At 51.6% G+C, this 12,521-nt stretch overlaps 2 protein-coding genes across 3 annotated transcripts in view; both read left to right on the top strand.

The window, feature by feature from the left end:
• Positions 1 to 11,396, top strand: part of LOC144496773 (zinc-binding protein A33-like) — a 41,713-nt gene extending 30,317 nt beyond the window's left edge. Inside the window, exons 11-12 of one of the 2 annotated variants that reach the window (XM_078217308.1) lie at positions 1,920 to 2,037; positions 10,575 to 11,396. In XM_078217308.1, coding sequence (XP_078073434.1) covers positions 1,920 to 2,037; positions 10,575 to 10,743 — 287 coding nt within the window. In that variant the 3' untranslated portion in view covers positions 10,744 to 11,396. Of the gene's footprint in view, positions 1 to 1,919; positions 4,398 to 10,574 lie in introns of those variants that run through there. The other variant, XM_078217307.1, reaches the window with a different exon arrangement.
• LOC144496776 (zinc-binding protein A33-like) overlaps positions 1 to 12,521 on the top strand; it is a 77,780-nt gene that overhangs the window by 18,019 nt on the left and 47,240 nt on the right. The gene's annotated exons all lie outside the window — the stretch shown is intronic.

Genomic DNA, 12,521 nt, shown 5'->3' with positions numbered 1-12,521 from the left:
AACTTGCTGATAACACCAGTTACACCTTCTTCCAAATCATTTATATAGATCACAAATAGCAGAGGTCCCAGTACATTATTATTTAAATTTATTAGAATGCTAATTTAAATGTAATAAGCAAGCTTGGGATAGAATTGTCTGGGATCACTTGCCTGTGTGGCCACGCTCTGGCGACGATCACGTATTGTCCCCCATCAATCTCTCCTTCTTACCTCGGTATTTTCCACAATCTCTCTCTCTGCTTCACCACAATCATTCCCTCTCCCTGCCATTCACTCATCTTTCCCTCCCACTCTCTATCCCCATTCTCCACCCACTCTCCCTTTCAGCCCCTTCCCACTCTCTCTTTCATCCTCACATACATTCTCCTCCTGCTCCTCCTCCTTAAAGAACAGTAAGATCAATAGGTTGCATTGGAATTGCCATTTGAAGAGCGGGAGGGGGTTTCGGAAAGGAGAGAGACAGCTGGAGAGGTTAAAGAACTCTGCTCGTCCCCAGCCCAGCAACACATCCTATCTGCATTCCACTCCCCCTGCCACCTTACAGCCCCCCAGCAACACATACTCCCCACATTCTTCCCCCCCACAGAGCTCAGCAACGCACAATCCCCACATTCTCCCCCCCGCCACAGTCCCCCAGCAACATACACTCCCCACATTCCCCAACCCACAGACCCCCAACAACACACTCCCCAGACCCTTCCAGTCCCCATGCAATGCACACGCACCACATTACCCCCCAGCAGCTCCGCAGCAACACACAATCCCCGCCCCCCCCGCCCCACGGACCACCAGCTGCACAGCTGCCCTCATTTCCCCCCCATTCACAAACGCAAACCCAGAATCCATGCAGTCGTGGCCCCATACAGCGCTGCTTTACACATCCTGAGGCAGCAGCACTGCCACTTCAGATAGTTTCCAGCCCATCCCCCACCAGCAACGGTCCTTGCTGCTGTCAGCACTAGGATCCAGAGTCAGCGGTAAGACCCGAGGTCAGCGCTCAGGCCTGGGTCCATGTTGAGAGTTCAAAGTTGAACCCATGAACAATAACAACAACAGCTCCCCCCGGACACAAAGTGCAACATGGACAAAATGACACAAGGCCCCCTCAGCAACAGAGCTATTTGAAAGCAGAAACCTACCTCCTCGATCACCCTCTCTGCTCTCTGAATGCGACTGTTATACTTGAGGTGTTTTCCTCACTGATTCCAGCTGCAGCGAACGAGGTGGTTAAGGAGGTGAGCTGGGACGATTGGGAGTGAAGCTCGCTAATTACATTTCGATGAATGCAAAATATGCAAATTGACGTTTCACCCATTTTGGGCAGGGTCCCGATCGTGCCAATTTTTTAAATGGTAAAATGGGAATGGGTGCGAAAATGGACACCATTCCAGCGAGTCACAACATGCCCGAGTTTATGACTTTTTTCCACCACAAAATGGGCGCAACGAGGTCGTTAAATTCTGCCCATACACTCCACATCTCCATCTTGTTCTCTCACAGCCTGCCACAATATCTGCCACCCCGCTGCTCTCCATACACTGCATCTCAAACCTTCATGTTCTCACTTGCCGTCTCCCTCATGTTGCTCTTACTCTCCCTCTTTACGCTCCTGTTCCCTCCGCTCCATCTCGCTGCTGCCCTGTTTTCTCTGTTCCCACTTCACCCTCCACATCCCTTCCCCTTCTACCTCTGTATCTCACTTTCACTCCCTACCTCCCTCACCTGGCCCTCTGCTCTCCACTTCCCTTCTTTCCCCCCTCTCTCCATGTTCCCATCCCATTCCTGCTCCCACTCTCCTACCCCTCATTCTCCCCTCCCCCTCACAAACCTCTCTCCTCTCTTCCTCACTCCTCACACTCTCTCCCCTCCCCACCCCTCTCTCTAAATCACTGACTGTGTTATTGTAACTTTCCCCAGCTCCAGCCTCTCTGACTCTGGATCCGAACACAGCGAATCCCTGGCTCATCCTGTCTGAGGACTGGACCAGCGTGAGAGACGGAGACGAACGGCAGCCGCTCCCTGACACCCCGGAGAGGTTTGATTCCTGGGAATGTGTCCTGGGATCAGAGGGATTCACATCAGGGAGACATTACTGGGAGGTGGAGGTGGGGGAGAAGACAGAGTGGAGTCTGGGAGTGGCCCGAGAGTCTGTGAACAGGAAAGGGAGAATCTCCCCGAGCCCTGAGTCCGGATATTGGATTGTGGAGCTGAGTCCCGGAAGAGGTTATTTTGCCCTCAGCTCCCCCTCACTGACCCCCCTCACCCCGAGTGTGAATCCCCGGAAGATGGGGGTTTCCCTGGACTATGAGGGTGGACAGGTGTCATTTTACAATGCGGACAACATGTCCCATCTCCACACTTTCACCCACACTTTCACTGAGAGAATCTTTCCCATCTTCAATCCGGGATGGAATAGCTGGGAAAACTCGGCGCCACTAACAATCTGTGGGGTTAAAGGTCACTAACAGATCCATCCCATAATTTCACACCGTCTCCCTGCCTCCTGCCAGCTGTAAACTGATGGAACCTGTTCATATTGTGGTTATTATATAGAATTAGAATTTACATTGGGGGCTCCATGGTTACATTTGTAAAATGATTCTTCAAACAAAACAATCTGAGAACCACTTGATGCACTATCAATTAGGCGAAGACTAGTTAGTACGCAAGAACAAATAGGCTTTTACTCACAAAAGACTTGGAGCACACCCATGCTGATGAACTGGTCCGGCGACTGAGGCAGGGGGGTTGGGAGTAGTCACCTTTATCCCTGGACCGGGGGGGGAGGAGTCTCAGGCAGGGCTGGCAGGGGTGTGTCCAGGCATGTCACACATACACACAGGCAATAAACTTAACAGTGGCTTACCACATTCACCCCCTGCTTTTAAAAAGAGTCCGGCGGGGGTGAGGTGGGTGGAACAATATTTACAAATTCAGTCTCTCTGGGGGCTTGATCTGCCGCTGCGACTGCCGTAGTGCCGGTTGTGGTGTCGGTTCCAGTGGCCGCGGTGTTGGTTCAGGTGCCAGGTCGTAGCCACTCGAGTCGTTTGTAGTCCCTTCCGGTTGTCGGGTGCGTGGTGGCTGCTCCCGGGGCTCAAGCGTGCTGTATACGGGGGTTGGGGGTGTGGGGTTGTGGGTCGTCATGGTCTCTGGGGCACCTACGTGTGCCAAGTCTCGAATAGTCTTCCTGCCACTTAGGCGTATTGGGGGTTGGCGTGGAGAAGTTGCACCCTTTCGACCAGGGGGTCCGACTTATGGGTTGTCACGTGCTTCCGAAGCAGGACAGGGCCTGGGGATGTCAGCCACCTCGGTAGTGAGGTCCCCGAGGAGGACTTCCTGGGGAAAACAAACATCCTTTCGTGAGGGGCAGCATTGGTAGCTGTGCAAAGGAGTGATCTAATTGAGTGCAGTGCATCAGGGAGGACCTCTTGCCAGCGGGTGACTGGAAGACCTTTTGATCTCAGAGCTAGTAAAACGGCCTTCCAGACTGTCGCGTTCTCCCTCTCTACCTGTCCGTTCCCCCTGGGGTTGTAGCTGGTGGTCCTACTCGAGGCTATGCCTTTGGAGAGCAGGTACTGTCGCAGCTCATCGCTCATAAAGGAGGATCCCCAGTCGCTATGGATATAGCTAGGGAAACCGAACAGGGTGAAGAGGCTGTGCAGGGTCCTGACGACCGTGGCCAAGGTCATATCCGGGCAGGGAATAGCGAAAGGGAAACGTGAATATTCGACAATGACGTTGAGGAAGTATATGTTGCGGTCAGAAGAGGGGAGGAGGCCTTTGAAGTCGACACTTAGGCACTCGAGAGGGTGGGTGGCCTTTATGAGGTGTGCTCTGTCTGGCCGATAGAAATGCGGTTTGCACTCTGTGCAGACCTGGCAGTGTCTCGTTATAGACCTGACTTCCTCAATGGAGTAGATCAGGTTACCGGCAGGTTAGGGCAGGTTATGGGCTTTAATGAAGTGGAAAAACCTGGTGACTCCCGGGTGGCAGAGGTCGTTGTGGAGAGTCTGCAATTGGTCTATTTGTGTGCTGGCACATATTCCCCGGGACAGGGCATCTGGGGCACATTGAGCTTCCCGGGCCGGTATAAGATGTCGTAATTGTAGGTGGAAAACTCGATTCTCCACCTCAATATTTTATCATTCTTGATCTTGCCCCGCTGCGTGTTGTTGAACATGAATGCAACTGACCGTTGGTCCGTGAGTAGGGTGAATCGTTTACCAGCTAAGTAGTGGCGCCAGTGCCATACAGCTTCCACTATGGCTTGGGCCTCCTTCTCGTCAGAGGAGTGTCGAATTTCAGGGCCTTGGAGGGTTCATGAGAAGAAGGCCACGGGTCTGCCTGCCTGGTTAAGGGTGGCGGCTAGGGCGAAGTCAGACGCATTGCTCTCCACCTGGAACGGGATGGATTCGTCTACAGCTTGCATCGTGGCCTTCACGATGTCTGCTTTGATGCGGTCGAAGGCCAGGCGGGCCTTTGCCGCCAGGGGAAAAGAGGTGGATTTGATGAGCGGACGGACCTTATCCGCATAATTGGGGACCCACTGGGCGTAATACGAGAAGAAGCCCAGGCATGTCCTCAGTGCTTTGAGGCTGGTGGGGAGGGAGAGTTCCAGGAGGGGACGCATGCGGTCGGGATTGGGACCGATGACCCCGTTTTCCACAACACAACCAAGGAAGGCGAGGCGGCGTGTGTGGAATACACACTTCTCCTTTTTACAGGTCAGATTTAGGAGAGTGGCAGTGTGGAGGAATTTGTGGAGGTTGGCGTCGTGGTCCTGCTGATCATGGCCGCAGATGGTGACATTATCCAGGTACGGGAAGGTGGCCCGCAGCCCATTCTGGTCTACCATTCGGTCCATCTCACGCTAGAAAACCGAGTCCCCGTTGGTGACGCCGAAGGGGACCCTCAGGAAGTGATAGAGGCGGCCATCCACCTCGAAGGCAGTATATTGGCGGTCTTCCGGGCGGATAGGGAGCTGGTGGTATGCAAATTTTAAGTCGATGGTGGAGAACACCCGATATTGTGCAATCTGATTAACGATGTCACATATCCGGGGAAGGGGGTACACGTCCAGCTGCATGTAGCCGTTAATGGTCTGACTGTCGTCAATGACCATGTGATGTTTCTCCCCAGTCTTAACAACGACTACTTGGGCTCTCCAGGGGCTGGTACAGGCCTCGATGATACCCTCCCCTAGGAGCCATTGTACTTCGGACCTGATAAAAGCCCTGTCGCCAGCACTGTACCGTCTGCTCTTGGTGGCGATGGGCTTGCAGTCAGGGGTGAGATTTCCGAACAGTGAGGGAGGGGCGACTTTAAGGGTCAAGAGGCTGCAGCTGGTGCGCGGTGGGTGATCTAAGAACTGGGGATTGCAAAGAGAGCGGGGAAAAAGTCCCATTATACTCCATGGTGACACTCCTAAGGTGACACAGGAAATCTCGCCCCAGGAGTACGGCAGTGCAGAATTGTGGCAGCACGAGGAGCCTGAAGTTTTTGTACACTGTGCCCTGTACAGTCAGGATCGTCACACAGTACCCGAGGACATCCACCGATTGGGACTTTGACGCCATGGAGATCGTTTGCTTCACTGGCAGTACTGAAAGGACGTAGCAACTCACTGTGTTCGGGTGAATAAAGCTCTCCGTACTCCCACAGTCAAATAAACCGGTTGTAGCGCGACCATTTACCTCGATGTCCATCATGGACCTGGCAAGTTGGTGAGGCCTGGATTGGTCCAGCGTAACCGAAGCCACCGTTGGATTTCGCGGCGCAGCTGAAGGCGTCCAACATGGCGGCCTGCACGGCTCACACGCGGCTGACGGCGTCCAAGATGGCGGCCCGCACGGCCCCCACGCGGCTGATGCCGTCCAAGATGGCGGCCTGCGCGGCTCACACGCAGCTGAAGGCGTCCAAGATGGCGGCCCGCACGGCTCACACGTGGCTGAAGGTGTCCAAGATGGTGGCCCGCACGGCTCACATGCGGCTGAAGGCGTCCAAAATGGCGGGTCGCACACGGCGCTACTGGGCTCGGAGGTCGACTTCGCCTTGCATACCCTTGCGTAATGGCCCTTCTTTCCACACCCGGAGCAGATCGCATCCTTCGCCGGGCAGTGTTATCGGGGGTGCTTCCCCAGGCCACAGAAGTAGCACTTCGGGCCTCCAGAGACTGCCGCAGCTGTCGGGTCATTGGTAGGACATGGCGTAGGTCTGCGGCTCTCCCGAGTACAGAGGTGGCGGCGACTGCGGCGTCCACGATGCGCTCCCGTGGTCGGGGATGTCGGCCTCGAGATTACGGAAGGCCACCTCTAACGAGTCGGCAAGCGCTACAGTCCTTTGTAGATCCAGCCCACTCTGTTCCAGCAGTCGTTCCCGGATATAGTTTGACCTGATACGCGTGACATAGGCATCTCTGATTAAGTCCTCCCTATTTTGGGTGGCTGTTACGGCCTTGCAGTTGCAGGCCCTGCCAAGTGCTCGCAACGCACCCAGGAATTGGTCGCCCGATTCTCCTGGCTGTTGTCTGCGAGTCGCCAGAAGATGTCTGGCGTAGATCACATTAGTCTGTTTGCTGTACTGGCCTTTTAAAAGTTCGATTGCATCCTCATATGTTTCAGCGTCTCTGATCATCGAGAATACCTGATCTCTTACCCGGGCGTGGAGCACATGGAGCTTGTCGGCCTCGGTCCGGACGACGGAGGCGGAGAGGAAAGTTTCAAAACATTGCAGCCAGTGATCGAAGCTGTTCGAGGCTCCGACGGCTTGAGGATCTAATTCTAGTTTATCGGGTTTTAATATCTGCTCCATCCCAAAAATTTTGTGAATAAAATTGATGCACTATCAATTAGGCGAAGATTAGTTAGTACGCAAGAACAAATAGGCTTTTATTCACAAAAGACTTGGAGCACACCCATGCTGGTGAACTGGTCCGGCGACTGAGGGAGGGGGTTGGGAGTCGTCACCTTTTTATCTGGACTGGGGGGGAGGAGTCTCAGGCAGGGCCGGCAGGGGCGTGTCCAGGCCTGTCACACACACACACACGCAGGCAATACACTCAACAGTGGTTTACCACACCACTGGAATAGAAACAGCTTTTCTCAAAGATTCCACAGTCCATCATTAAATCCAAGAAGCAGAAAATCAAGATGTTGTTTGTGTCGTCACTGAGTGAGGGGGCGGGATTCCGGGGAATGGAGAAGCCGATTGGCCGGAGCTCCTGTCACTCTGAGGGCGGCGGGATTCCGGGGAATACAGAAGCCGATTGGCCGGAGCTCCTGTCACTCTGATGTAGGGAGGTGCGTTTCCAAAGCCTTGGAAGGGGATTGGCTGGGGTCTCTGTCACTCTGAGCGAGTAAATGCCGTTTTCCGGGGACTCTGAAAGTCGATGGGGCAAACCCCATCTCAGTCAGAGGGCGGTGGGCGGGTTTCCAGAGCGGTGGAAGATGATTGGTTGGCGCTACTGTCACTCTGCGTGAGGCAGACATGCTTCCGGAACGTCATAAAGCGGTACGGGAGCGGGACGTCGGTGAATCCGTAAGTGGATTGGTCAGGAAGCCTGTCATTCAGAGTGAAGGGGCGGCCCTCAGGGGAATGGGGAAGTGCATTGGCCGTCGCTCCTTTCATTCAGATTAAGGGGCGGGATCCTGGAACTCGGAAACGGATTGGTCAGACATTCTGTCACTCAGAGTGAGGGTGCGGGTTTCCGAGGTATCGAGATGCCGATTGGACAGTGTGGCGGCCATTTACAATGAGGGAGGCCACTGTGAAATCCAATTGTTCTGTGCGTTTGGCAATCAGAGGAGAGGCGGGCTTTCCTGGCATAGGGAAGCCGATTGGTCAAAACCCCTGTCAGTTAGATTGAGGGAGGCGGGGTTTTAGAACTCTGTAAGTGGATTGGTCAGAGAGCCTCTCATTCAGGGTAAAGGCGGGATTCCGGGGAAAGGAGAAGCCGATTGGTCGGTGTGACTGTTATTTCCATTGAGGGAGCGGGTGACCCGGATTGGGGAAGTGGATTGATGTCACACAGAGTGAGGGAGGCGGGTTTCCGGGAAATGGGTGAGCGGATTGGCAGGGGTCTGTCTGTCACACATGGTGAGGGAGGCGGGCGTCTGGAAACCCTGTAAGCGGATTGGTCCGAGCCCATGTCACCCAGATGAAGGAGGCGGGTTTTCCAGTGAACTGGATGCGGAGTGGGTGGATTCCCCTGTCACTCTGAGCGAGGAACACCGGTTTCCGCTCGGCTTTGACAAAGGAAGAAGTTTAACAACACCAGGTTAAAGTCCAACAGGTTTATTTGGTAGCAAAAGCCACGCCTGTTTGACAAAGGGTCATCTGGACTGGAAACATCAGCTCTTTTCTCTCCTTACAAATGCTGCCAGACCTGCTAAGATTTTCCAGCATTTTCTCTTTTGGTCAAAGCGCCTGTCAGTCAGAGTGCAGCAAACAATGAGGAAGGTAAATGGTATCTTCGTCTTTATTACAAAGTGATTGGAGCAGAAAAGTAAAGAGGTCTGAGTGCAGTTGATTGGGGCCATGGTGAGTATTGTGTACAGTTTTGTTCACCTCTCCGAAGGAAGGACATAGCAGGGAGTGTCACGGAGGGAGTGCAGTGAAGGCTCATTAGACTGAATTCTGGGATGAACAGAACAGCGCAGTACAGGCCCTTCAGCCTTCAATGTTGCGCCGACGAGTGAAACCCATCTAAAGCCCATCTAATCTACACTATTCCAATATCATCTATATGTTTATCCAATAACCATTTGAATGCTCTGAATATTGACGAGTCCACTACTGCTGCAGGCAGGCCCTTACTACTCTCTGAGTAAAGAACCTACCTCTAACATCTGTCCTATATCTCTCACCCCTCAATTTAAAGCTATGTCCCCTCGTGTTAGCCATCACCATCCGAGGAAAAAGGCTCTCACTATCCACCCTATCTAATCCTCTGATCATCTTGTATGCCTCTATTAAGTCACCTCTTAACCACCTTCTCTCTCACGAAAACAACCTCAAGCCCCTCAGCCTTTCCTCATACGATTTTCCCACCATACCAGGCAACATCCTGGTAAATCAGGCCTAAAAAGTAGGGATATGTTCGGCACAATTTGTGAGGCCAAAGGGCCTGTTTTGTGCTGTAGCTTTTCTATGTTTCTATCTTTCCTATAATGCGGCGACCAGAACTGGAAGCAATACTCCAAGTGCGGCCGCACCAGAGTTTTGTATAGTTGCAGCATGACCTCCTGGCTCCAAAACTCAATCCCTCTACCAATAAAAGCTAACACACCGTACACCTTCTTAACAACCCTATCAACCTGGGTGCCAACTTTCAGGATCTATGCACATGGACACCCAGATCCCTCTGTTCATCCACACTACCAAGTATCTTGCCATTAGCCCAGTGCTCTGTATTCCTGTTACTCCTTCCAAAGTGAATCACCTCACACTTTTCCGCATTAAACTGCATTTGCCACCTCTCAGCCCAGCTCTGCAGCTTATCTATGCCCCTCTGTAACCTGCCACTTCCCTCCGCACTGTCTACAACTCCACCCACTTTAGTGTCATCCGCAAATTTACTAATCCATCCTTCTACGCCCTTATCCAGGTCATTAATAAAAACGACACACAGCAGTGGCCCCAAAACAGATCCTTGTGGTACACCACTAGTAACTGGACTCCAGGATGAATATTTCCCATCAACCACCACCCTTTGTTTTCTTACAGCTAACCAATTCCTGATCCAAACCACTAAATCACCTTCAATCCCATGTGTCCGTATTTTCTGCAAAAGCTTACCATGGGGAACCTTATCAAATGCTTTGCTGCAATCCATATACACCACATCAACCGCTTTACCCTCATCCACCTCTTTGGTCACCTTCTCAAAGAACTCAATAAGGTTTGTGAGGCACGACCTACCCTTCACAAAACCGTGCTGACTATTCCTAATCAAATTATTCCTTTCTAGGTGATTATAAATCCTATCTCTTATAATCCTTTCCAAAACTTTGCCCACAACAGAAGTAACTGGGAATTGCTTAAATTATCTGTGTCATGAAATGCTCCTGCGGTCAGACCAATGATCGCCATTACTGTGGACCCTGTCCGTCAGTGCCTTGATCTTTTTGAGGGAAGGAGGGAGGTGGATGCCTCCAAGAGGCATGGCTGGAGGTTGGCAGGCAACTCGTGACAAAACCTCCAGCCACCTGGGTAATGATCATTCCTGACAAGGGCTCATGTTCAGTCTGTCTATAATGCCAAGGCAATGGTCTCTCTGTAAAGCCTCGGGGTAGTGGAGTCAAACAGGATAGTGTCAGAGGAAGGCTACTCACACAATGCTCTCATCACCCTGGTCAAAGAGCAATATCTCCCTGTACATTCATGTATGAACAGGAGGAACACCCATCTCTGGTTCTCCAAGATGTCATTCATCTAGAATGAGTCAGGTGGCAATGTTCTGTCTGAACGGAACCCAGGCAAAGGGCTTCACACTGGCCTGCAGGTTTTGAATTGGAGGGAAATTTGTAAAGGGTGTGGTCACTAAATTTATTATTTCAATGCATTTATTCACAGATTTGCTGTGATGTTGATGATGGAAGATGCAGGCAACCCTGCCTTGGTACTGGCTGTCATCCAGATGGAGAGAAGGAGGGTCTGTCGCAGATTGGTACAGAGTCAGGAGGATCAATGGCCTGAGCAGCAAGCAGCAGCGGAGCCTCAAAAATGGCGATCATTGGTCTGACCGCAGGAGCATCTCATGATGCAGAAAATCTAAGCAATTCCCAGGCATTACTGGGTTTTGAAGGACTTCGGATATTATAGGGCTGGTTGAGCCGGGAGAAGGAACAGCGCCAGAAAACATGGATGAAGACACCAGTTCATTTTTCGCAGAATGCTGCTGAGGAAACTATCATAATGCACATCCCTCCACCAGGTTCCAGATTGTGGAGTCAACCGGGCGTCCTAAAGATGAGGTTCAGATGTTTGAGACGCTCAGGCAGGGCTCTCCAATAGTCACCACAGAGAATGTCCCAGATCATCATTGTCTGCTGCACCCTGCACAACCTTGTGCTACAGAGGGGGGAATGTCTTTCCTGAGGGAGCGCGATGTCTCCTGTGATTAGGGTAATGAAGGGGGTGGATCTCCCAGGGGCCAGGATGTCACTGAGCCACATGCAGAGTCTATCCCAGGGGAATGATGTGGCAGACATGCCCATGTCAATCTGATAGCTCCCAGATTCCAGACAGAGTAAGCTGCTGATACATTTGTTGATTTGTTTTCTATCCTTTGCTGGCTGGACGGCCTCAAGATATTTTTTACTTATTTACTGACATTATTTTCATCTCATGTACCTTGAATTATGAGAGCAGAATTAAATTTCATGAGTTACTGTCTTCCCTGCTGTGGGTTTGATCCTTTTCCTGCACCAAACTGTGTTAAAATACAGAGTCCTGATGCTAAATGCACGCATTAGGACCTGCACAGCGCTCTGTTCCCCCAAAACCTCAGACACCTGTCAGGAGAATTGTGGTGTCACCCATACACTCACAAAGTCCGTGTGTACAGCAGCTTGGAAACAATATCAAATCTAAACTCACCAGGGATACACATGTTACCCTGACACCTGCTCCCAATGGGAACTGGCAGAAGAGCTCTTTCAGGCAGAACCAGATAGATGGGCCCACAGGGAGCAGCATGAGAACAACATTTGACCATTTGAGATCGCTGCTCCATGCAGATTGATGAGGGATGTTCATATTCCTGCCCCGATTGTCATTGGTACAACATACCATTGACAATCAGGGGCAGGAATATGAACATCATATTTATACAACGTAAACCCATATCCATTGATATCTTCGTCAAGCCAATGTCTTGAAGTAACTTTGTAGTCCATTCACTGAGAGTCCCTCACCTGCACTGTGTTCCTGAGGTGCAACCACTCCAGAACCTCCAACCGCAGAGACCCCTATATGTCTGAGTCCTCTATGGCCTGAGGTTAAATGTGAGACTGCGATCTGCCATTCTGGCTCCCGCAGCAAAGATAAACGTCTTTCCTGCATGGGCCCTACAGAGGCTTGTTATTGCTGCTGATGCTTCACATCGATAGCCTGTCACTTCACAACACTGTCCAGTACACAGGCCCATTCTACCCTCTTTCTTTCTCTCCTCATGCTCTTAAACCCCAATCCTTCAATGATGTCTGTTGAAATTTGGTTGCTAAACCTTCATGTGAGGTCTACTGCCATCCATAGGCAGATGAGCAAGGCACACAAATCTTCATGTGAGGTCTGAAAAAGGCTTAGAAACTGGGAGCAGGAGTAGGTCATTCGAGCCTGCTCTGCCATTTAATTTGATCTTGGTTGATCCTCCTCTCGAAATCATACTCCCACCTCCTCCCATAACCCGTGATGCCTTCAGAGTGTAGAAATCTAACTATTTCCTTCTCAAATATTTTCAGTGATTTGGCATCCACGCCTTCTGTGGTAGAGAATTCCACGCTCTGAATAAAGATGTTT

Source organism: Mustelus asterias, chromosome 8 (genome assembly GCF_964213995.1).
Source record: "Mustelus asterias chromosome 8, sMusAst1.hap1.1, whole genome shotgun sequence".
In the NCBI taxonomy this organism is placed as follows: Eukaryota; Metazoa; Chordata; class Chondrichthyes; order Carcharhiniformes; family Triakidae; genus Mustelus; species Mustelus asterias.
Note: the sequence above shows the minus strand (reverse complement) of the source record. Positions and strands in the feature narration are given on the sequence as shown.